At 41.8% G+C, this 27121-nt stretch overlaps 1 protein-coding gene across 2 annotated transcripts; it reads right to left on the bottom strand.

Annotated features, from left to right (window-relative positions):
* Positions 1 to 5582: 5582 nt before the first annotated feature.
* Positions 5583 to 25386, bottom strand: LOC108164122 (zinc finger protein sens). 2 transcript variants are annotated; one of them, XM_017299719.2, is made up of 5 exons: positions 24207 to 25386; positions 14069 to 14909; positions 12938 to 13318; positions 12441 to 12622; positions 5583 to 6549 (listed from the first exon to the last, which is right to left on the bottom strand). In XM_017299719.2, the coding sequence occupies exons 1-5, from the start codon at positions 24697 to 24699 to the stop codon at positions 6161 to 6163; spliced, it is 2286 nt and encodes a 761-aa protein (XP_017155208.1). In that variant the 5' UTR covers positions 24700 to 25386; the 3' UTR covers positions 5583 to 6160. The 2 variants fall into 2 exon arrangements, with proteins under 2 accessions (XP_017155208.1, XP_017155209.1); XM_017299720.2 differs by lacking the exon at positions 24207 to 25386 and adding an exon at positions 16480 to 16569.
* Positions 25387 to 27121: the final 1735 nt, after the last annotated feature.

The raw sequence follows: 27121 nt of genomic DNA, 5'->3' as shown, positions 1-27121 counted from the left end.
AATGTCAGCAACAATTCCAGGAGCAGAGCACAAATTAACTTCAATGTGGGCGGAGGGAGGAGTGATGGAGGCCAGAGTTCCTGGGCCTATCCCTGCCGAAAGTCGAGACGTGTTCCGTAATTCAATATCCACACAGCAAAGATGCACTGTCGAGGGGAGTGGAGAGCCAGTGGCTCAGAGGTCACATTTGGCAGCCAACTCGGTAAGTATTCCCAGAGGATCCGAATAATTTCCTACCCTTGGCACTAAGTATTATTGTGCATTAGAGGACTAATAAACAGGTTCGCAGTTGTCCTTTGCACCACCCTGCCATCCTACAGCCTCGTATTCCCATTGTCTCTGTGTCTCTGCTGCTGCTGCTGCTGCTGCTCTGGTCTCGGACCTTTCGCCTCTTTGCTTATTCATAGTTTGTCTGGGAGTTTATACCTTCTACGTGATTTACGGCAATAACTCATCGTGCTCATCACCCGAACCCAGACCCAAACCCAGACGCAGACACAGACACAGATATAGAAGGAGAAGAAGAGAGCACGGGGACAAATCATGAGACAAATAAATCAGGAATACTAAATTAATTTACTTTTATTCTTGCCCATCGCTTTTCTTAATTAAAGCCAACGGAATTTATATAATGCCAGGTTTTTAGTGTGATGAATATTTGGAAGCTAAGGATCAGAGGTGTAATTTAAAGTTGAAATGAAAATCTCTAGCGATTTTTAAAGGATCGGAATTATTAATTTGGTAAAAGTTAAGGAGGAAATTTAAATTATAATAAAATATTAATCAAATCTTTATTAAAGACTATATAATTACCGAGATGTTATATGAGGCTCCATAACGCTGTTCTATGGCAGGGTATTTCGTAATGCCTCGTAGACAGAGGGCGCACTTCTCACTTATGATTCGTCTCTGACAGCGGTCTCGTTTGTTCATAAATGCTAAGGGAAGCTGAGTCGGTCCCTAGAATCCAACAACAAATTGCACAGACTTTCATAGTCTTTGGTTCTATTTACTTTTTGAACAAAAACCTTTATTTTTTCGAATTAAATCTGAACACTTATTCCATGGACAATCCTTAATTAATTCTTCAATCATCAACCTTTAATTCCTTCACTTTTCTTGGTTTTTATCAATGGTACTTCTGTGTCAATCTCTGATTTACACGAAATCCCTTCAATTTGTCTCCTAAAATCATACAATTCTTGTGGAGAAACAGAAACCACTTGTCTGGCAATACAATGTGTGGACTATTGTGGATTTTAAAACAAATATAGCCCAGCCTTGGCTCTGCCTCTGTCTCTATTTCTATTGTTGCTGTTTATTCCAGCGTGGCCGAACCGCCCTAATGTCGACTTATGACACCAAAATATTTAACTGCTCAATTTTCAGGCGTTGCGCTTTCCCCAGTCCCCGGACCATAGTTCCAGAGAGGAGGGTGCGTGCGGGATAACAAGGGGTTACACTTGAATTAGTCCAAAGGGATTTCCGATTCCGAGTCCCCGGGATTCAGAGGGGTTGAGAGCGAAGCGAGAAGGACAAGGCGTTTTGTTTGCTTTTGTCAAAGGCGCAGCCTCTTGCCACTGTCTGGCCTTGCAACAATTGAGATATATTCAATTGGCAACATGCGGCAACAACCACCAGGGCAATCAGGCTACAGCCACCACCACCCCACTTACACTTGCCCCGTAGTCTGTTCCGGTTCGGTCCCGCTGTGCGAGCGATTAGTTTGGGAAGCTGCCACCCGATGTGGCGCATCCGTGAATTACAATTGCGGTTTCCTCCTGCAGTCACAGTCAGATTCAGGGGAGGATTCCCTGCACAAATCACTCCAGTTGTTCCTGTTGTTGGTCTGCACTTGAAATTGTCAGCAGGTGCCTTCCCCAACCTCTGGCAATGCAACAACATAGATATAGTAGTTATACCGTTACTTAGTTACAGTTGCAGCTGGAAATCGAAATCAATTTAACTGCATTTTGTCGGCCGATTGCCATGGATTGAGGACGAGGATGAGTATGAGATGATGATGACCATGAAGGCCTTCTGTATGTTTGGGCCATTAATAAACATTTCGTCGTCTGTTTGTGTAATAAAAATGCAATTCCCATTAAGTGTCCGAGGGGGTTGTTGATGGTTGATCTGATGCGGAGGCGAAAGCGGCGGCGGAGGCGGGATTATATGCCACATCCCCGTGCTCGGTGCTGACCAGCTGAGACAGACACTAAAAGCCCGAATGTATTATCGACTATGAAGGCGTTCAAGATGGGGTTCAAGTCAATCCAATTGAGATTCTTTGGAGGGAGAACTTCCGTTTATATTTTTGGAAATCTTTCAATACTTTTTAATATTCTCGTATATTTTTGTTTCATTTTATTCATTATTGATATTGTTTGTTATTATTTGATTGTTTTTTGATATTAAAAGCTGATATTAAAAATGTGCATTAATATTCGGATAACATCCTGTGATTCATTTGATTATCCGACAGCGTACTTTTCGTTTTCGAGTTTCCTTTTACTTCTCACAAATGGTTGCCTCTCCATTGATCTATTGAAAATAGTTTATGCATTGGAACGTTTATATGCTCCCCATATTGGGGAAAAAGAAAACGAAAAACCTTGCAAGTCGTTTGATAGCTGATAACCCCTGCCGCACATACATTCCAGTAGATCACATGACAATTATAACTTTCTCAAAGCACAGAGGCCCAAGAAACCCCCATAACGGACTCTGTTTAATTCCCACCTTGAGTGATCTTTTTTTTTTGGGTTATTTAATTAAACATTTACCGCAAATAAAGTACAATTAAGATCCATTGTCTTATCCCATGCTCTCATGTTCATCCTATTCTCAGTCGAACAAAGGCCAGCAGAATTTGGATGTACGTTAAAGGGGTGCGAGCTGTTGAAAAGTCTTTAGTCATCGCCCAGAAATGATTTTCATGTCTCAGAGCCATAATGATGGCGGCAATAAATTCGCATTAAGAACGCCTTGAGTCAATTTGATGGCACGCAGATGTTGTACGATGTACGATGATCTTATGGTAGAATGACTTTAAAAATTATAGGCACTTTTGGAAGCGAGAACCGATGATCCTGGCGGGATCCGGGAGCCTTCACAATCATCTAGGTTCGGGTGTACCTTCAGCTAATTGCGTTTAATTCGTTCAAAGAACCCGCATTCTGACTCCCATAACTTTGGCTTTTTTTTTTTATTTTATGCAATCATAAAAACATTCGTTCAATCAATAATGTATAATGTATCTCCCTCTCTCTCACTCTATTCCAATCCACTCGCTCAACTCGTGCCCCGTTGCTGTTCCCGACGGAAGTTGCTGATTTTGTGACCGTTTTTCTGATCGTTTAAGATTGATTGATCAATGGTTTACAATCACCTAAGCCTCCGGTCAACGACTCGCCCTGTGGGGGTCTCGTGATCTTGGTCTTGCACTTGGACTCGACTCTGCTTTTGTTGGGGGCGGCACAAGCGTTTGTTGATTAAATCGCAGGATGTTATCGATCATTGCATAAATTAACATACGACTTTTCCTCCCATTCCATTTCAAATGTTCTCCGCGCTCTCGCTCTCTGTCAAGTTTCTATTAATTTTTATTGCCACTGTGTGTAATTGCTGCCGCTGGAAAAGTCCGAGTGGAAAATTTGCTAAGTGATACAATCACCATGTGATTAGGGAACCAACTAATCGTGGGAAGAAAACCGGGAAGCATGGACTGAATAAGGGTGCTGAAATATTGGGATTACTTAGGGATTAGAAATAGCAGGGGGTTTTTAAAAAGTGGCAAAGACTTTGGTGTTAAAATTGGGTAACATTTTAAAAATCCAAAAACTTATTTCGTTCACAAGTGCTGATAAAAGTAATACAAAACATAGTTGTATTCTCTGAAAGTCTCTCTGAAAGTTCTCTAAAGGAAATTCTGAAGAGGAAAGGTCACTGACTGTCCACGAAAATACTTCTTTAATCAAGAGTAACAGGGTCTGTCTACTACACTTTGAAAGAAAAATCCAAGAAACAGCTCAAGATAAAACTATTGACGTACAAGGAACTCTGACCTATCCTAAGGGATATACATATGTATGTAGGTTTTAAATAATACGATACAATATTAGTGTTCATTAGAGCTACATATATAGTATGGCCTTTGTTTCCAACATCCGTTCTTATCCTTCATACATATATCTTAGTAAAGAGAAATTCAAATGTATAGAATCCACAGACAGATAAAGATAGGCCAGAATGATGTTTTTGAAGTGTTTCTATCCAATCTATTCAGACATTTACTTAACCATTTCATTTAATATTCCATCTCTTCCGCTACAAACTAGACTTTTCCTCACGTGCGAATATTCTAGCTTTTCATTTATCTATAAACGAGAAAAGCCAGCAACCGAAATTGTCATATGCAAAAACGGAGGAGAAAGGATTGAGGATTGAGAAAGGTGAGTGTTAGCTTTTTATACTCGTGCTCGTATGCATATGTTTTTTGCGGGGCAGACAGTCATATTTTTTATTGATGAAATTGGTTTGGCTACAGCTACAGACTTCATTTGCAAAGTAGACAAGTGCCGCTGTGCAAATTGGAGACTGGGGAATACTCGTAGACCAAAGGACCAGGACCAGGAGGGGTTTGCGAGCGTATGCTCCCTGGGAACTGCGTTTGCAGTTTATATATATTTTTTATTGTCAAATTTTTGTTCAGAACGCGACCCCAAGATGAAGATGGAAAATGGCAGCGGAGGATTGGATTGGATAGAGTGGAATAATGGAGAAGGTAACCCTTGTCTGGTTCTGGTACGTGATATTTGATATCTGCGGCCGGACACTTTGGGGAATAGGAAACCAAATTCACTCATGAGTTAATCATTGGAATTGGAATATTCATATGTGTCTGTAATTCTGGTACTGGTATATGCATGTATTATTTTTTAATATCTTTATATTTGTGTTGACGTTCAGGGTTATTGGCATATGTCCTTCGGACATATTTCCCTTTATTGTTTGACTTTTGAATGTTGAAAACGGGTTCGAATCCTTGAAGAACTTTCGCAGCCATCGAATTACATATTTATGATGCCTGAATGTCAGGATACTGATGTCGAATTTGATGATTGAAAGGTGTATCATGAAATTAACAAATGAGAATCGTACAAAAGGCATTGAATGAGTGGAACCCCCCCTTTTACAATCAAAAGTGTTTTTTTCAGTATTTGCTTAATAAATTCAATTTATTTTGAAAACATAAAAATACTTAGAATTTAGATTAGTTTTGTTCCATTTATATTTTGTTATAATAATATTACATACATATATTATTTTTTGTTGAACATTAAAATTAATATATATATATATATATATATATATATATGTATATATATTTGTTTAGCATTTTTTACATACATACACGTACTACATATATGTATAAATAAGTTAAAAAATGTATTAATTAGACTAAATTCATTGGAATGATATAATATCAAAATAGTTTTACAGCGATTTTTGTTTAAAATTTCACAACTATCTAGAAGCGAAAACTTGGAACATTTGTTTTGGTTTTAAATTAATTATTTTTCTGTTTTATTTGTTACATTTTACAAAGTACGACACGTACGACATATTTATGGAATTTTTAGTTTATTTTATTTTTGATTTTCATTCGATTGGAAATCCATCCATCCATCCATCCACCGAAATACAATCTCACATACATAGAGAAAAACATTGGAAACTCTTTAACTTTGTGTGTGTTTGGAATAGTTTTTGGTTTTTGCTTTGGAGATGAGAGAGTTAAGAGAGAAAGCTATGTATATGGCAATATCTATGTATGTTTGTTAGATTTTATGAGAATTGGAGTCTTTAATTATATTAATGTTTTTCCTGTTTAATTCTTCGATTTTCTTTGGTATTATTTCGTGTTAGTTTTTTGCTATTCTTTTTTGGCAACATGGGAAATATTGGTTAACTGTCTTTGGGCCTAAAACTATTTAAATTAGTTTATCTTTTTCTTTTTTGGTTTTTTAGTTTTTGGTTTTGGTGTATTTCAAACGGCAAAGGAAAATGCCTGACGATGACGATTTTCACTTCCATCTATTGCACAATGATTGCGGTTGATTTGGATTTGACCTGCCCCAAGCTGCTGCTGTTGCTGTTATACCAGCAGCGATACCTTCTGGCAGTTGAGGGACCCCATCTGTGGTGGTCCTCCCTGTACTGTCGGACCGGATGTGACCGCATTGGGCCCCTGATTCACTGGCGATGGACCCGCTTGCTGGCCACCACCCACACCGGCCGCCAGCTCGGCCGAGGCTGCTGCCGCCGCCGCTGCCGCCGACATGAAGTCCACTTTGCCGAGATGGACACGCAGATCGGTGTGCTGGGTCTCCTTGTGGCGTCGCAGGTCCACCTTGCGCTGGAAGGACTTGTGGCAGAGCTTGCAGGAGAAGGGCTTGTAGCCGGTGTGCTTGCGGGAGTGCGTTATCAGGTTCGAGCTCTGGCTAAAGGCCTTGCCACACACCTGACATTTATGCGGTTTCTCACCTGCAATCGAAAGGAAGGGAAAGAGAGAGGGGGTTTTAGAGTAAAGTAAAGGTTTTTGGTTACCCTTTTTATATTTCTAAATTCTAATCAGAGTATGTTTCTGTCGATAGGGTATCCCACAAGTCCAGTTTGAGTCGACAAATGTGTACTGTCTGAATATTCAACCAGTGTGCGCCATTTTAAGTATCTTTTCTGCTTTCATGGCCGCATCCCCCGAATCTCTCCAACCACCCACACACACAGACACACATACAAAAACACATGAGTAAGCTTCGACTCTCCTTGTGGCAGAGTCATCCCCCAAAAAAAGCGTATCGTCGCCAGACAGAAAGCATTTGGGGTCCCTTCTCCCAGACCAGACATGGGAACACGACCGGGACTCCATGTAAGTCCTCTCCATAGACCACAGGACGGTACATCCGACACCCCATCCTGCCTCCTGCCTTTTGCATCCTTCACTCTAAACAGACTCATCTGGGGTAAGGAAATGTGGCAGAAGAGTCCTGGAGTTTTTTAAATTTCAGCTTTTTTTTTGCTGGTGATGTTTTGTGTGATGTTCTGTGGTTACGCTCCGGCACTTAAAGTACTGAATATTTTTCCGTTTCCTTTTGACAACAATTTTAAAGTAATTTTCTTCGCATTTTTCCTTTTCTGTTTTGTATCGCCCCTCGTTTCTGCTTTATTTTCCATTTATTGTGCAATTTTCATTCTGTTGAATTTTTCATTAGCGATTTGGGGAGAAAAAACCACAGTTCGAAATGAATTTTTTTTGGTCGCCAGAAAGGCCATCAAAATTGTGGTTTTTGTAATCAAATCTCAGGAATTGAAGATGAAAATTACGCAGCTTAAAGGGCACATTTTTAGGGCTTAATACAGACAGGTCATATTGTTTAATATGTACTTTGGAAACGGTTTAATAAAGAAGAGAAATTATGATTTACGTGGTGGTTTTCTTTGATTGTCTGTAAAATTTCGAACAAAATTTTATTTGTTAGAGTAAATTAAAAGGAAAATCTTGAGCTTCGGCTAAGGAAAATTATTGTGCCTGTAGTTCTTTCAAAACCTACCACTAACGGAATTCGAGAATTTCGAGGTTTATTCTTTAGAGTTTATGAGATGTACAGATATCCATTTCAGAATCATTTGTGAAAGTGCTTCTTTATTAACTAAACCCTTTCCTTCCCATTCGCTGCTTTCGGTAGTACCTATTATCAGAGACTCTCTCTAATTAATCCGAACAGCTCTTGTTCTTCGCAGAACTCCAAGTATTAGTCATCTACTACCTCCATTGGCACACCCCTAGCTATAGAGAAACTTTGATTATATTTATTTGTGGCAGCCACAAACTTTTGCTTTGCTGGTAGTTTGAATGGTAATGGTAGCTGAATTTATATATATTTTTTGTGCTTATCTGGTGGCAGATAGTGGCATAGACTTGTTGGGTTAGATTTTATATACCAAACAGATACATATATGTATACTACCACACAGACAGTGAAACAGATTGAGGGGGCGATAGCAACAAAATAACGACGACAACATGCTAACTTGAGGAGAGGACCTGACTCTGGTTCTGGTTTGCTTCTGAGCTCCCTACAGTGGTTTCAGAATGTATATGTACATATATATAAAATAAACAGAACACACACATACTCTCAGAGGGATATGTACAGCAAAAGAGAAAAGAGTGAGACAGAGATGGGAAAGAGAGCGAGAGAGAGAGAGGTGTACACCCACCGAAACGGAAGGCAGCTTCGGTTCGTTGTATATAATGGAATTGCAGCGACGTGATTGTGAAACATTCGACCGTAGGGATGTGCTCTGATTCAACTTTTAGCTCCCGCGGCATGAGAATTTCTTCCCTCTCCTGCTTAAGAATCTGTGCGGAGGGAGGGTATGAGGGTGGGAGGATGGGCAATGGGGATGGGGGGAGCAACAGTAAAATTGAGTAGTCAGGCGAAAGTTGGCTCTCAGTTGGCCTCACCGAGAGCATGCCTCTGGCACAGACACAGACACGGAGCTGATGCTGAATGCTGAAGGGTTCCTTCTCGTTTGGGTTCGAGGCCAGGCTCTCTGGTGCTGGTGGTACTGCTGCTGCTCGGGGCACGTTCGTGCACTATCGGCACAAATAACGTCACGTAGTCGCAGAGATTATAGAGCAGCTTTTATTATTTATCACGGCTCGAGCAACGAGCAACGGAACACTAACGAGACCCCAAACCCAATGGAGGAAAATCCCGACGGCCGTCGGCAGTTCCAATGCAAAAAAAACTTTTGGGGGCAGATGTACTGGAGAAGTCTTGTACATAGAGCCCCATTGCGGGTGCTTATGTATATGGGTATAAGTTTTTTTGCTCTTTTGCTTTTTCAAGGATTTTTATCGCATCACATTGTGGAAAGTAGGAAATACTTTTAAATCTTGGCTGCCCTTCTGAATGGCTTTCCTTCCTCTTAACCTTCTAGTATTTTATGCTTTAGTTTTGCTGCCCTTCTAATCTCCTCCCACTTGACTATCCTATTTTCTAATTCAACACGTTCCAGCGTATTTTCGGTGCGAATCAAATCACACATACGCCATGTGGACCGTCGGCGAAACAGACGGAAAACGGATTTGAGTTTTTGGATTTGATTTGTGTAAATCACAGAGGGGTGGGGAGGACACTGAATTTTGTTCAAACTTCAGATATAATTTTGAAGAGGGTTGAAGAAATTTATAGAAAAAGGATTGAAATATTTAATTGTTGTCTTCATCATTTGTAGAAGGATTATTTATTTATGTAGATTTATAATGACAGCGATAAACAATTAAGGTTTTGTTAAATATTTTTGGAAAATATAGATTTCTTAAGAATTAAAAGGTTTCTAACTTCAATGCTAATATAACAGAAATTTTCACTTAAAATTTCATTTTAAAATAGAAAAAAACTCTTTGGATTTCAGTGAATATTTCCATCTTTAATAAATGTTTATTCAAGCTATCTCACCTTTTTAAATTATCGATTTATTGCAACCAAAGAAAGAAACAAAACCACTGCACCTTGGACCACAATAAGATTGAATTTTTGATTGGAAAAAAAGTCATGAATAAATAAAGTATCCCAGAAAAAGAAACGTATTTTGTTCCTCTTTCTTCCCTCCCTTTATGGCGCATAAATTTGGGGAAACGGAAAAATCTGAGGCAGGGAAATAAAAGCGAAACAAGAACAAGTGAAAAACGGTAGCAAAACACAGGAGAAGGATATAAAAACATTTGGCCAAAAAGTAAATACGAAAATGAAGAATGGAACATGAACGGAACGGAAAAAAAGCAAAGAAAATTGTTCAGGAAAATCACATCCTATGAAAAGAGGAAAAATCTGCTGTCTGTTGGATGGAAACACGTCTCAAACGAACAGAAGAGAGCGAGAGAGAGAGAAAGCGAAAAGAAGGAAAATTAAGGATAAGTCGTAAAGAAAGAAAAAGAAAGAATTCAGCAGAGGAGAAAACCAAAACAGTTGAATGGCAAATGGCAAATGGGAAATCTTGAAATGTTGAAGCCAACGTCGCCACATGTGCGGACTGCTGTCAGAGGGAGAGCGGGGAATGGGGTCGGGGTCTAAAGGGAGGCACACGTCCTAAATCGAAGACGGCAAAACGATAAAAATGTCTGGAATATTTCTCTCTTTCTCTGCTTTTCTCGCTCTGTATGTACGAGTATGTGTATGGTGTGTGTGTGCGTGTGTATGTGCAGATTTCTCTTCCACTGATTTTACCAGACATCTGCTGTGTGGGAGGAGCAGCAGGCAGGGAGTGAACTCCTGCTTATTAGAGGTTATTATCCTTGCCATTTGTAAACTGATTTGAAGGCAACAGGAATTTGCGCTTTTTATGCCTAATGATCCAGTGTGCGTATATAGCAGGGAAATCTGATGAAAATCAGATGAATCAATAAAGTTGTTATGGTTAAAAATAAAGGATGGAATGGGAATACGAAAAAAAAGATTCGTTGTGGGATATAAAACCATTTGGAAAGCGACAAAAATTACATTTTTTGAAATAGAAAATTTAATAGGGCATATAATTATATTTTTTCATATGCCATTACAAAAAAAACCTACCAGATATGGATATCTCGTAAAAGTGAATCTACATATAGGAAAAATATAACAAAATCTTGCAAGTGAATTAAAAAAAGTCACTAGAATAATTTTCTGCAAAAATACAAAATAATGAATATTTTCAGTTATGAGAAATTTTAATCTAAAAGGCATCCCATTGAATTGAAACAGAGTTTTCATATTTTGTGGATTCACCGGTTTTTATAGTACATTTGAAACATGCTTAATCATGGCTAATCTTTCTGATATAGAACATTGAAAGATGGGATCCAGAAGAAGGAATTTGTTATTTCTTTATTTTTCATTAGCTTTTTGTTACACTTCCCAACATTCAAAAAAAGAACTTATAATCAGATTGAATTGCACATTCAAAAATGCCACAAGCGAACATTTTAGCGAACATTTTAACTTCGAGCGTAAGCCAGAATAAATCGCATTTGAGATTAGAAATTTTCACGTAGACATCAAGAACTTGAGATCGATGCTAATGCCCTACCCCGCCTCTCCCATCAGCGGCACCCACCACCCAGTGACCTTCTCCCCTTTCCCTGCTCTCCTTGTCCCATGTTCCCCTTTAGCCGTGCTTCAGTTTCGGTCCGTAATGGCGGAGACCAACCTGCGTTAAGGGTGTGTATATGCGCCACCTATACAGCCGCAAAATTTTGTATATATGCATGTGAGTGGGGGTATGTGTGTGTGTGTATGAGTCTCGTATTTGTTATTCGTGTGTGTGCGCGCGTATAAAACAGAAAATCAAAATCTCTTGACTAAATTTTTCATTGGTCGGCTGTGATTTCTCTGTCCGCTTCTGCTGTTGCTGCCTCTCACTCTCGCTCACTCACTCACTCACTGAGGCGCTCGTTCGTTTCGCTATTGTGTCTGTGTATCTGTCTCTGCAAGTGTGTGTGTGTGTGTATGTGTATCGTATCTGTGTGCAGACCTTCCAGTCTCTCCCTCCCAAAGTATTGTACATAGCAGTCCCGTCCGTCCGTTCGCTTGCTTTCCTCACTTTCAGCCTCTTATCAGCTCTCTTTCGCTCACTGATTTTATAGTTTTGGTTCTCTCTCTGTTCTCTTTCTATCTCTACCTCTCTCTGGCTTATCTCTGCGCTCTCTCTCTCTCCGTTGCGATTTTCGAGAGAGTAACCCGTGGGGCTCTTTCGTCAGCTCCATTTTTTTTTGCAAGCCTCCTCCTTTCCACCTCCCCCCCACCGAATCTGGTATATCTGGTACTGGGTGCTGGCGATGGTTTTTGGTTCTACGATGGCGATGGCAACTGTAATTGGAACTGGCGACTGAATGCGGCTTTTGGTGGTGGTTTGTCCAACGCTTTAATGGCTACGCTTCCTGTCCTCGATAGTGCCCCCATTTCATGCCATTCTCGCCCCCTTTACTTGGTTTGTCTTTATGGCAGATACTTTAAACTTCGGTCCCATATAAGGAGATGGCGACTGAGCTATAAAAATATCTCTTATGAACTGAAATTTCATGTATGGTAAATCTTTAAGGTGTATAAATTTCCTACTAGAAAAGAAACAGATATATTTTTGGGATGTTCTTGTTGTATCTTTTCCAGACAGCATTATAATTTAGATCAAAACTTTTCAATCCACAAATGAATTGTTTTATCATCCCTTAACAAGTATAGATATATTCACGATCATTATCCCAGGAACTGAACTTTTAAAAGAGGCATGGCGGAATCATAATCCCATAAATTTAACCCAAAACTTAACCCAAAACTTAACCCATTGAATTGATATATATGTATTCTTAAAGTGAATCGAATGCTTACCTGTGTGTATATAGGTGTGCTTCTTCATATCACTCTTCTGGTGGAACCGCTTGCCGCAGTAGCTGCAGGGATAAGGCCGCGTATCGCTGTGGATGAGCAGGTGGGTGGACAGTGTGCTGGAACGCTTGAAGCGCTTGCCACACTGTTTGCACTCGAACACCTTTTCAACATTGTGCACCGCCCTGAAGGAAGAAAAAGAGATAGAGAGAGAGCCACGTTAACAAGCGTTTGTTGTAATTAAAGCCAAACTCCATTCCAATTCCCCAAGGGGCGGGAGAGAGAGGTCCTGTTTTAACTACTGCCACAAAGGCAAACATTTGGTCAGGCTAAAATCCAGCCATTTCAGCTAAATTAAGTAATGCAAAGTGTCCCGTGTCCTGCACAGGAGTCTATTCCATTTCGGACCTAGACAGGAGTCCACTCATTAGGTATGCAGGACCCCCCCCCACCCCCTCACAGATGGTGGCTTTTTGTGGCCGAAATGCCTCTCCACATACCTGTGCTGACTGAGGCTGACCTCATGGCCGAAGGTCTTGTTGCACAGCTCGCAGGCGTAGGGCTTCTTGCCGTGATGAGTCCGGCGGGAGTGCACCTCGAGGCCGTGCGGAGTGGAAAACATCTTCTCGCACTTCATGCACGAGTACAGGTCGCTGAATTGGTGCAGGCCCGGCCACTTGGCCGCCATGTGATGGAAATGCAGATGCGGCGCGTGCGGCAGACCCAAGTGCCCGCCATTTGGTGGAACGCCCACACCCACCGCGGCCGCTGCTGCCGCCGCTGCCGCAGCCGCTGCTGTGGAGTTGTTCTGTCCGGCGGACTGCAGCGGTGCCATGAGACTCCGCAAACGGAAGAGATTTTCCTGCGAGTCCGGATGGTAGCTGCAAATGGGAATGGAAAAACATACATTTAATTGAGGCGAGTTAATTAAGAATGGGACTAGCCACTCATCCCTTTCCCTTTCCCTCTCTCTGCCTATGTCTGTGTCTTTGACTAACTAATTTAATGGCAGGAACAATGAGGACCAAATATACCCAATCCTTAAAGGATTTAATATTTTAGGGTACAACACTTTATTCTCTAGACTTGAACATATATCTTCTATATCTATTTCATTCTCATAAAGACAACTACATATTTTCATGAGCATAGTGATAAAAAGGGTATCCAAAAATTAATAATATGGTATTAGATAGTACTACTAAATCACACATACGATTACTATATATGTATATGAAAAGATCGCTGAGAATTGCTCCGAGAATGGATATTGTCAGGGAGAATTTCCCTCCAAATTTTAATTTAATATGAAAATATTTGCTACATACATATATTAGCTATTTAATGAAATATATTTAAAAGTTGTTTTATATTTGCATTAATCGACTTTTAAATACATTTATATTTAATCAAGGTAATTTTCTTATTTTTTCATTTAAAAACCGAATATTTTATATAAATATAGTTTTTTCATTTTACTATGCTATTTTTCTCTGAGTGTACCTACTTTTTGTATGCACCTGAGGTTCAATCTTGCTTCAAAGTATCTATGCCCCTTCCTATTCCATATAAGAGCCCTCCCTCTTTATCAAATATATAATAGGATAGTCTTCCCACGATTCGCAACTTACCCTGCTCCCAGTCCGGACTGTTGCTGCTGTTGCTGTTGCTGCTGCTGTTGGCCCTGGTGGAAGGCTACGGCGGCAAAGAAGGGCAGAGCGGGCGAGAACAGAGGACGCTGGAACATGGCCGCCTCGTAGGTGGGAGGATAGCCCTGCCGCATGGCCTCCAAAGGATTGAAGGGCATGGCCAGAGCCGAGGCAGAGCTGGCCAGATGGCCGAGTGGGGGACTGCGGGCGCGCCTCTGCTGTGGCTCGTCCCGCCGTAGCAGGGCGGAGACCGAGAAGAGATCCGACTTTTTGGAGATGGAGATGCTGCTGGTGTTGCTGTTGGCCGTGATCAGCAGCTCAGAGGCGGAGGCGGCACTTGGGGAGCTGATGCTGGGACTGCCCGGCGGGGAGTCCACCTCCAGTTCCACGGAGGAGCTGCTCGAGTGGGAGCGTGACCGCGAGTGGGAGCGCGTGCGGGACCTGGGAGAGCGAGAGCGGGAGTGCAGCGAGCGGTGCGAGTGGTGCGAGTCCGCATCCTCCATGTCGATCTGCGAGGAGCTGTGCGACGGCGTCCTGGATCTCGAGCGGGAACGCGAGCGGGACTGGCGCAACTGTTCGCTGGCACTGAGGAATGTGGTCTTGGATCGCTGCTGGATCTGATGTTGCTGTTGCTGGGAATGATGCTGATCCTGCTGGGGATGATGCTGATGCTGGGGATGATGATGGTTTTTGCTCAGCATCGAGATGGAGTTGTTGTTGTCCTCCAGTGGCGTTGGGGGCTTCAGTCCCGCGGCGGCGGCTGCCATCGCCGTCAGGTGTTCAGTCTTGACCAATCTGCTAATGCTAAAGGCGAGAGAGGCATCTGGAGAAAGAAGCAGAGAGGGAAAACGTTTAGTGAAATCAGAGCGAGGCGTGTGGCACATCAATCATCAATCATGCACCCAAGAGGAAGAGAGGGAGAGGGCAGGAAATCCACCTGTATCTCCTCTAGCACAAACACAAACGCACACATCGTACAATACAAAGCATATCGAATTTCAAATGTAATTATTTTCGTATTCAATCGCTAATCCACCTTACATGACCATTAATTCCACCCTAATCAACGTATCCTGCCTGCCCCTTTTGCCCATTCCCCTTACCGTCCCGCATTTGACATCAACGCATCATTATTCGGCATCGTCACCCCGAGATATTGGGCATCGGGAGACGGCCTCCGGACGGACATGGCGCCGGCGCTCAGGGTTGACGATGGCACGCCCCTGGACCAGAGCCAGCCACCCGACAAGAATGTCGCAAACGAACAAATAAGGTGGGGAAAAATGGAAGTGAGTGAGAAGAGATTTTGTATACGATTTGGAATCTGTGGAAACTGAACCCATAAATCAGATCAAAAGGGGAGACTCTTCTTGTAGAAATACGCGTCAAATAAAACTTACTATCAATATATGTACATATATCGTATAAAGCCTGGCCCCCACAACCACAATCATCTCAAAGCCGACACTTTTGTGTGGTGCACACAACACTCGCAAAGCGCTAAAGAAGACGTACACTCCGCATCCTCGGAGTCGAGTCGAGTCTATCGTATCGCCTGTCGAAATGAAATAATAATAATGTGCGTTTAAATAGAACATCTGTTCGGTCCACACTCGGCTAAATGGAGCATGACAAAACAGAAAACACACAGAGAAAAGCAGGGCGGCACACAAACGCACACACATCGTAGAGAAAAGAACGGCGACATTTCGCTGAGGATTGGATTGACGCAGGCGCAGGCGTAGGATGTGTTGGGAAAGGGGTACGGAACGGAACGGTACAAACCGCGACACGGGGCCCGGAGGCGAGTCGAATGAATGAATGAATGAATCCGCATCGCTACAAAAGAATAACAATTTGACAACATTCTAATTCGCCACGGAGATAAAAGTAACGGAGCAAAGATGACGGGGATGAGGCCTCAGGTTTTGGATGGAAGAATATGCTCGGAGGTAAAGACAGGGGCGGGACTTTGATTCCGGAAAATGTCGGTGAGGCGGCAAAACGCAAAGCCAAATAAATATAAACAAAAAGCCCCACGCACAAACGGAAAGAAAGAATTTAGTTGAATGGGAATGGGAATCTCTTTGTATCCATCAGATACATTAGGGGAGTGAGGGGAGTGTGCTTCTGTCTGTGCTTCTAGCTACATTCTTCCGTGCCACAGTGTCAAGTGTTTTTATTGTCAGTCTGTTGGTGTTGTTGCTCTTTGGATTTTTGGTTTTGGTTTTAAGTGCCTTTCAATATGGAAAGGCCCCAGACCCACACTTTCAGCAACTGTTTGATACAACAAAGAAGATCAAAATTATCGTCAGAATGGGAGAGAGGAAAGGAGCTTCAGTAAGCACAATGGATTTTAAAGTGAAACAAGAGTTAGTCAGTTAGTACTATACCTTGCTATCCGCATTATAGATGACATAAATACCAGAAATCACTTCTTAGAGATCCTCTACAGTTACAAATTAGGTAGGAAGCGATTTCCAAGAGTTTTAAATCTCTGAATATGGACTGTATTTTGTAGAACTTCTCAACTATAATTATTAAATTTAAGTTCGTAATTTTAATTTGATTAAAAAGCAAAATGTTACGTCTTTTCTATTTTGTTTAAGTACAGACCAAATCTTTTGCCCCACCGCCCAAAAATATATAAATTTTAATCATTCGCATTACGGCAAATGTCGATTTGCTGTGCCCCAGTCCCAGTCCGATTCCCCGTTGCAGTCCAACCCTTTTTCGTTCTAATTATGCACACAATCGTCCCGAGAGCATTGCCCCATGAAAACGAATACGAATCGAAGAGAGGAATCGCATACCCGTACCCGTAAACGTGCCCACACGCACACAACCCAACACCAAGGACCTGTTCTTGTGTGGGGAGGAAAGATGATGGCATGGGGAACATTCGGAACAGTCGACAAATAAAACTGGAAACGTTTAACGTTTAGAAAATTGTCGGCTGACAACTGGCGAAAAACTAGCAGGACGAAAGCCAACCCCAAGACAAGAGGAGAGAATAAGAGTGGCTCTTGGCTCCTGGGTGGCTCACGTAGAGCCGACTTGTTTAAATGATAATAATGAGCTTAAGCATGTGCCCGATGCCGCTCCAGGGATGAAGCTGGGAGGCTGACAAAGTGGCAGTGGCACAGTACTGGGTCCTCATCCTGCCACAGCTCCTGCTTCAACGACCCCTCAACGGCCGGCAGTAAAGTCATAAATTTGTGCACATTAGACATAGCCGTCGTCCACCCTCATCCTCATCCTCAAACCAAATCCTCTTCCCGTCTCTGGGCTGTGGGTGCGTCGATGTTCATCTGTTTTTATCCGCCCGGGAGCAATATTCCCGCACAGTCCACGCACTTGTTCACAAACAACAAACACAACAAAAAAAGAAGAAGGTAAAATAATTATTCGACACTGCATGGTAATTGAAATCATTGTTATCCTGTGGGCGGAGGATGGGAAGGTCTCCTCTCACCCTCTTGTCTGTCTGTTTTGTGTCCTTTTGGCCCCGTCCCCCGCACACTCAGTCTGTGGGCGGATGGGATGGCTGCTGTGGGCCATTTTCAGGCTTATGCCAGGATTATTATTGTTTTAAGGCGATTTGCAGCCATTACTGTTTTGGTTGGGGCCAACGATTGCCGAAAGGGCTTGGGGTTCGTCCTGCTGCTATTGGAGGAGGTGTTAATTATTGTAATATGTTTTATAATTTTATGAGAGTTTTTCGGAAATTATGAAAGGTTTTTTCGGAACTTTGAATCGATATATTATGGTATGTTGTGTGGAAGATTGGAATATCTAATTGGAAGAAATTTCTTTGAAGAATCTAACGATTGAGTTGCCTATGGGAAGGCAGTATGCTAAATACACCTTAAAACTCTTAAGTCATTGGATGACCTGGCATCCATTCTCTTTTAAGGAGAACTTAAGCACAACAATAAAGATGTTGTTCCAAAGAAATGTTATAATTAGATTGGAAAATATGAAAAATGTTTAAGTAAGTTAAATAATAAATCTAGGCGGATTTGGCGCACATGCCATTGAAAACGTAGCTCATTTTGGGTGTATTTTCATATTCAATCTTTCCAGAATTTACAACACCCTCTTCGTTTGAGTGCGAAATCAGTTAAGTGAAACCGTCACAAGGCGCCACACGAGCGGGAGCAATTTTTGCAGGTAGTTTTGCCAAAGAAGTTATCGATGAAATGAGTTCTAGAAGTACTTGTACTAGGAGAGAGTACCGGGAGGAAGGCAACAGTAGTCGGAGACCGGCCTGGGGCCATAATAACATAAAAACAAATTTAGCTTTCGGCAAATATGAAAGTGGTAATACGACAAATAAAAATATGAAAGAAAACAGTGCAATATAAATAATATAGAGACCGGAGGCCGGAGCCCGTAGCCCGTAGGGCTATGGACGCAGCGATATGACCAGAAGAGGGGGCCATAAACTGTGAACGGTTAGATAGATTAGGCCATGATTTGGTCTGTGCAGGCCTGTCGGTCTGTGGTGTGCCGTGTTGCTAGTGCCAGTGCCAGAATGTGGAATGTGTGTGTGCTCATGATTATCGGATACGTTGAGATTTCGTTCGATTTCGGTTTCAATTTCGATTTGGATTTCAGTTGGGATTTCGATTTGGATTTAATTTCAATCCATTTCCATTCACATTCCCCTATCCCTATCGATGCCGATGGTATACTCGTAGCAGTGGTACGACGACAGAGCTCTTTAGCCTGGCGTAAGCTCCACTCGTTGAGTGGCATTAGATGGGGATTGCGTATCCAAACACCACTCACAACTCAGTTGGCAGTTCCCAGAGAATCCCCTAGTGCGGTTGAACAATTGAAAGATTGAACGATTGAATGGTAGAACGGCAGAACAGTTGTCAACTGTCCCGCTTCTATCAGTCGATCCGCGGCGTCTCTCCTTTGATGCAACCTCGCAAATATCGCAATTGCAATTACATTATTTATTTTTACACTGCAAATCAATCGACTGGCCATATGTAGTCTAGACCCTTCAGCACCCTACCCCTCAATCCCCCAGGCCCCCTTTCCTGTTCCCCCGTCTGCTTATCGCTGGGGGGGCCATAAATCAGAAGGCTATCTAAACTTTTAACTACAATTTGTACCTTCTTTTTGCCCCTCTAGCTGATAAATGACATTTAATTGGTGGTTTGCTCATTTTGTGGACTTTTGTTGATTCGTTCAATTTCCGAATTTATATATATTAATTTCCTGTCTTCGAACTTTGCTCAGGAAAAGAATTGGTGAAAGAATTTCGTGATTTCGAGCAGTAGATTATACAGTGCGTTTCGGCAGGGTATGGCATTAACTATTCAAGATAGTAGAGCTCCCATAAATATGTTGAATAGTGTGAATAATTATGGTCTGTCATATAATGCCATCAGATGTTGATAAAAATCATTTATTAAAGATTTAATATGATGGATCTTTTTAATTAAATTATTTATCGTATAATTATGCAGCTATCATATTTATTACAAGCTATCGCCTATACGAATCTACTGTTTCCAAACGTTTTCCCATTGCATTTTCCACCGTGTTACAGCTATGGTACGCACCGTCGACAAATTTGATTTATAAATAACTTTTACCTCAATGCGAATTAATCAATTCCTTTGATTTTTTGGCTTGGATTTGGGGTTCAAAGTCGTTTCATTGTGTCATACGAGTACGAGTACGAATACGAATACGAGTACCTTGAGTACCGCCTCGCATTGCCGGATATCTGCGATTGGGGTTTATGATTGCCATAAGCCTGATATCTACTGGTAGCTTTTATGACAGTACAAAAAAAATTTGATATCGAAAATCGCAGTTTCTCATACCATCAGCGAGGGAAAAAGAGAAAGAATCGATCGAATCGGGTCGAATCCTGATTTCAATATTCAAACAGCGAACGTGACAAATGCAAGGGTTCGCTCGGTTCGGTTTGGAAATTGATTTTTCTTTGTCAAACATTCCAAGCGATGATAAACCAAAACGAAATCGAGGCCATAAATATTGAACAAAAAAAAATTGTGGCTGGACTCGACTTGTAGTATTTATATTTTCTTAATGTTGCATGAACTAGTATGCGGAAGGGAAGGTTTTCCTTGTGGTTTGGCTTTGCCTTTGTGTACCTATCGGTCGCGTCGCTTACTTTATGATACTTTTACTCTTTCGATTTTACAACTGGCCTCAGAGAGGATATTGACATGTTTAGCTGTCGTTATGTATTTAACATTTACCTCAGGATCGTAAATCATAACGCGTGTGCGGTGCGGTGTATCCGTTCGTTAACTTTCTACACAAGCCATTGCGCCCCCACCCACCTCTCCGCCACTCCTATCTGTGTGTGTGTGTGTAGGTTTGTATCTGGCAGATAGACGAGTTTAAGGCAGAGACACTGGGTTCTCTATGGCATGAGTGGCTTTCTTTTTATTTGGCGTACTGTCTGGCTGGTGGGTTTTCGGATATCTTTATTATAGATTTACAATGCCCAATTTTCGTCTACTTGTGAGAAGGAGAAGTTGAAAAATATATGACAGTCGATGAGTTGCCAATGATTACGACGTGTGTCGTAAACATTTCATAAATATTGCTCTGATTTTCCTTGCTACAATTTGTTATTGATCAATAAGGAGGTGTAGATACTCGAACTATATTGCAATCGCACAAAATGCGTGGAATGGAATGCACTCGACCAGAGAATGCCCTGCTATGTGGTTTTAGAAATTGTAGTATATTTTTATTTTTATTAAATTTATCTCTCTATTAAATAAAACTCATATCGGAGCCGAACGAGCGAAGAGAGTGAGCCGGGTATTGGCACACGAGCGAAGCTAGTCTTGCCCCTAGCATTATAAATTCAAAAATAAATTATTAATATTTAAAAAAAATAGAAATATAAATTTAAGCACTCTTACAAATTATTTATTTTACATTTAATCGGAATTTTTCCTCGTTTTCTTGGAGTTTCCCCAAGCCAATTATCTGCCGCTTCTAGAATCGTAAGAGACTCGAAATTTATCTTCCAGCGATTTCACTCCACGCTGGTAAAAGCAAAGTTCCCTTATAATTCTTTCTGATTAGCAAACCTCTTGAGAGCGACACATCACATATGTATGTGTCGTATGTATGCTTATAGGTGGCACTGTATGGGTGAGTGAGCGATTGGCAAGCGGTTTGGTTTATTTATTCGATAGGATATTTCGATTGCCTTTTTAATTGATTCGAATCGCTGTTCAATTGTTTGGTGTGATTGAAAATGGCTTAACAAATTTATTATTGAATTTATATCGATGAATTCGGTGCACCATATATAAGGTATATACCACATCTATCTGCCGATAGTCGAGTCACAGTAAATCATGAATATAATTTATGGGGGCGCATGTTTACTTCTGATTTCCAAGGCACCCCACCCCGGTTCTGTTCTGATTTTTCTGGACTTATATCATTCGAAAAGTATGCTTGGCTTGTACTTTGTATCTATGAATCAATGCATTGCTGTGGTCTCCGTTCAACTAATTTGTGTTCTTTCAGTCATTTAACCTTTGACCTGTGCAGACTATTAGTTGGCAGTTAGTTTGGGGTCTGAGCAATATTCATACTTGTAATTTAACTTAATTCGTGAGTCACCCACGTCGCGACGACGGTGTCAAAGTTCTATATTTTTTGTGTGTCCAAAGCATTAGAGGAAGAGTCACATTAATTGAGTCACACACCGTACGGAGGCGTTTTGGAACGAGTATGACAAACACACAAGATGATCCCACACACATGGGAGATGAAATATTCGATTGACCTTTCGGGGGCAAGGTTGTGTAATTATGTATGAGATATCATTATTAGTTTTACACTCTGGGAAACGATATAATTTGCACAATTAAGGCCCACATTTGTAGAACACAAGAACACCATACTCGTATGATAGATCTTTAAAAGTAATCAAGCTACTGGGATTTGGAGTTGAAGCCAAAGAGATTTCCACATGGATTCCAGTCTCGCACACGCAGGACTGGGGCCAATCAGTCACCAGATCCCATATCCCATCGCAGAGAGAAGGTAAGGCCGCATCAACAAATATTTTCCACAACAAAAAAGCAAAAACGGAAAAACGAAAAAGATATTTCCACAAACAAAGCGAAATTCATTTTCGCTAGAGAATGAAAGCAACACACACACACAAAAAAAGCCAAAAAAAAGGAAAGAGGAAAAGCGTCAGAGGAAAGCATGTCGCGGCAAACGGAATTGAAAATTCAGTGCAACTGTATAAGTGTGTGAGTATTTTTGTGTGGTTGAGAGTGTGCTTTTCCGCATATCCATGTCGGGTGTGTGTGTGGGGGGGCAAAACAGTACGGAGAGAGAGATAGAGCTAAAAACATATCCGTGGGATACATGTAATGCCGGTAAATGAAATCCGCTTGTCGCTGCCTCTGATGCCACACTCCGCTGTATCTGTATCTGCATCTGTGTGAGTGTGTGTTTTTGTGAGAGTGTATGTAACTGAGGCAGAGAAGGAGAGAGATAGAGAGAGAGAGAGAGAGAGAGAGAGAGAGCCAAGCATTCTCATTCATTCATTCAATGCTCATATTTGAAATTCAACTGCGATGGCGATGACAACGGCGTGTCTGCCTCACACGCACACAGATACTGACACACTCATACTTATAAAGCCGTGTTTTGTCCGTTTATTTTCTGGCCCCGTATCCGGGTATCTGTGTATCTGTGGTTCAGCTATGGATTTTTCAATCCCCGATATCCATTTGTCCGCCCCAATGTCCGCACAGAAGATATGCACATTAAGCGCCCCACACGGAAACCCAGACACACAGACAAACAGGCACATTCATACAGCACAGAGAACTCTCACCCATACACAAACAGAATAATGAATATTTGCCATATCCTTCTCCTCCAGCTTTGCCCTGCTCTTGTTTTTCACGCTTTTCCCACCAACCAGCTGAACTTGGGGTTTTTTTCCAATTAAACGAACACCACGTGAAGCTCTCGCTGGATGGCTGCTGGATGACCATTGAAATGGACACTGCCACTGCCACTACCACACGGACATTGCAATATTTTAAAATCACACATTATTCAAATAAATTTTTAACATTTTCTGGCATTCGGCATGTTGGGCGATTTTTGTCGCTGCTCTTTTTGGACCCATGTACATGGTTTGGTTTTGTCTGTTTTTGTTGTTGTAATTAACTTTGGGAATATGGATCTGGTTGCAACCTGTTTGGGGGCTGAACAAATTAAAATTGGAAAATTTTTAAAAGGCGAATACTAAGGAAATATATCTTTGAGGCTTATTTTTGAGTTGAGCACTTGGGATAAAAATTGTTTGCGAAACTTTGTGCAATTTTTAAATCATTTTATCATAATAATATTATTGCATTTTATCCCGAAATTACTTTCTATTTTTATTTTTCTAAGAACCATTTGAAAAACTTAATCTTTTTGACAATTATCATTGCAAAACTATTTAGATTTATGAATGAAATCTGTATAATCATGCTGGAATCATCATGTATTTTAATCTTATCAAAATCGTATACCAAAACGAATTTCAATGAAATTTCTCTCAACTTATCTCAAAACAACAAAAACTTATCAAAGTCCTAGGAAATTTAAGCAAATTGTTTTGATTATTTTATGGAGCGGTAATCTCTATTTTTAATAATTTTTCATAGAAACAACATGTGTTGTTTCATTAATCAACCAGAGATAAATATGAACGCGTTCTACAGATAGATCAAATCATGAATAAAATATCAAAGTATATAGAAGTAAAACACGTACTACATAAATAGTTTGAAAATAATAATAATCCCTGCTAGAAAAGTACTCCAGCTTAATTATTCTAAATCTTCCTGCCCTTCTTTAGATATACATATATGTTCATTTTATGAAATAAAACTGATTTTTCCATGTTCCTAACTATGATTCAGTTCGAAAGGAACAAAATATTCATGTGTACATAGGTACCTAGCTTCTGTAATCCACTATAATTCAACTAGATTTCCCATATTTTCAATATTTACACATATTTGCACACATACACACTTTTAACCAAAAGTTAAATAAATCCCTTCATCCGTGTACTTACCGTCGGGAGTACGTTTCTTGGGTAGCACCGCCTTGAAGGCAGACATGGGCGCGTAGTCCCGAGGCGATGTGGATGCCGGCGGCATCTGTGGCTGTTGCTGTGGGTGGGTGTGGGTGTGGGTGGGCTGCTGGTGGTGCCCCAGTGCGGCGTCCACCGAGATTTGGGCCTGCTGCATCCGCTGGTGGAGCAGCTGGGTGGGCGAGGGTATCGTGGCCATGGCGGTCAGCGCACTGAGATCCCGGACCTGCAGCGATGCGATGGACGATGTGGAGGAGGAAGATGTTGACGATGACGCTTGCTGCTGCTGCTGTTGCTGTTGCTGCTGCGGACTGGTTAGGAAGGGATTTCCAGGAAAGTCGGCGGCAATGGCAGGCTTGAAATTCCCCAAACTGTAGTCGAGGGGCAGGTGGTGCTGATGGGCGGGCGGTGCCGCTGTGGCAGCCGAATGCAGAAGATGCTGGCCCGGATTCGCTTGCAGCTTGGCCACGTCCATCTTTGGGCACTGATTGAGTTTTTAAAATATATTTTTGGAACTATTCTTAGATCCTAACTTTGGTTGTTCTTCTTTGGCTTGTGCACTTGAACTGTTTGGAGTTTACGCGACGGCATGGGACACTGATGCGGCAACGGATACGAATGCGAATACGGAAGCGGGCTGTGTTCACGCGCACGACTGAGGAGGAAGTGTCACAGATTTCAGATTTTAGCTTCAGCTTCAGCTGCTGCTGGCCATTGGATTGGAGGAGCTACTGTTGGGTTCGGAGGCATCGAGCGGACTAAACCGTAAAACCTAATCACGGCCCCGATTCCGAGTCCAAGTCGAAGTCGAAGAGTGGAATCCAATGGAACACTGGGAGCGTACTGTTGCTGCTGCTGCTGCTGCTGCTGACGCCGGCGCCTGGGCTGAGAGTGAATCTGTTTTTCGACGTCGGATTTGTGCACTTGACTTTCTGTCCGGAACGTTTATCGGAACACCACACGACGCTCGCTCGCTCTCTGAATTCTCGATTGCGATTTCGCCAAGATTGGAAGAAATCTGGATTTGGTCAGCGTCGCGTCGCGTCGTGCCGCAGTGCTGCTAGAGAGAGATGAGAAGAGAGCTGACGCGATTTTAACGGTAAGGTCCGTGGTTTCGGTTTCCGCCCGAGTGTAACGTCTGTTTAGAACTGAACAAGAGAGCAAGAGAGCGCTCCATTCCAACCAGACCAACTTATTCCAACTCAAGCAAGCAACCAACCCCACAAGCGCTATCTGGATGGGTGCGAGTGAAACGGCACCACCTACTACACTTCCAATAATAGTGCTGTTCAGAAACGAAATGGAATTGGAACACACACCACCATATTGCTGGTGCTTTATACTGTCCATCCTGCTCTTGCACTTGCATTTGCCTCTTATCTCGCTCTCTTTCTATCACCCCTGTTTTGTTTGAGGCCACGCCCCCTTTCCAGCATATTTGGAACTTAATCTGGATTTGGTATGCCTGTTGCTGGTGTTGTTGTTGGTATTTTTAGTGCGCGTACCGCTTTGATTCGTTCAAAAATCAATGCGCCGGCCAGAACGAACAATGGTTTCACTCTGGATCGTACTGGTGGTTGGGGTCTGTCTTCAGAGAGTGGGTAGGGGTTCCGGGGCATGTGTGCTTGTGCGTGGCGCGTGTTTGTTGGCCTTTGGTTTTACCTTCATCTAAGAATGTTGGGGGGGACAGGGGGCGTTCTCACCGTGTCTCGATCTTTCGTGGCCATCCATCGCTTTGTTGTAATCGCTGTTGTCTTCCAGTACCATTTGAAGTGCCCCACGCCATTTAATTTCAAGTGGTTCCACACTGCCACACACCCCCCGTGACGGCACTCAAGTGTTGCGCCACCACACGGCAAAAACTTTCACACTTGTACAGAGCATAGCATTTGTATCCCCCAATTACCTTTCGCTTTGTGTGTGTGACTTTGAGTTGGCATTCGCGATTCGCGATTGGTTTCTGGCCATAACTTCAAATGGAAACCATTTCCCCCATAAAACGAGGTGGTTTCAATGGGTTTCCTTCTTCGATAAAAACTGGAGGGGGTGCTAAGTGATTTTAGTTGGAGAATATCAGGAATGGTGATAGGAGATGGATCATAATTGTACTAGGGAGAGTCATTCCAGTCATTCCACTCAGAAAATATCTGCACATCTTTTATCCATTACTTTATTCTGAGTAAATATTCTTACCGACAGACTGAAGTTTCGTTTAAAATAAGTCGGACATGGCAGATCTTTCCAATGTCGTACCCTTTAAATTTAAGTAATCTTTTTGTTTGATATGCTTATTGGCTCCTATACCCTATGCGGTTCTTCTCTTGAGAGAACTACCCTGGTGGATGATCTTGGTGATTTATTAGACGCCAACCTAAAGTTTTCTGAGCACATTTCTACCGTGGTAAATAAAGCCATGGGCTGTGCTTAGGTTTATAAAGAGGTGGTCAAAGGAATTTGACGACCCCTATATAACAAAGGCTCTCTATACATACGTCGCTTCTTCGTCTGATCTTAGAATACGGAATACTTAGATCTCCTATGTGCACTCAGTACAAAGTACACCATCCTTAGTTAATCGTAGAAAAATCCACTAGAAACAATTTGCCGTTGACCCTTCCGTTTTGTTGTTCGAATTATTACCTGCATGAACCGTTTAGGGTCTTATGCTCGGATTACAATTCCTTCTACCGTATAATATCTACAACAAATTTCATTCCTCATCTTAAATCACTAATATTAGCATATCTTTCTCATAGTTAGAATTAGTAGTTATATTTCAAATGCATGCTTAGTTCTTTAAGCAAGTGTAGATCTAATTTCCCTCGAATAATTGTCTAACAGCTATCTTTCCTGCATCTTCACTTTGGATGAGAAATATCTATTTAATCTCTATGTTT

This window comes from Drosophila miranda, chromosome 4, assembly GCF_003369915.1.
Source record: "Drosophila miranda strain MSH22 chromosome 4, D.miranda_PacBio2.1, whole genome shotgun sequence".
Classification (NCBI taxonomy): domain Eukaryota; kingdom Metazoa; phylum Arthropoda; class Insecta; order Diptera; family Drosophilidae; genus Drosophila; species Drosophila miranda.
The sequence above is the reverse complement of the archived record's forward strand: the minus strand, read 5'-3'. Positions and strand labels throughout refer to the sequence as shown.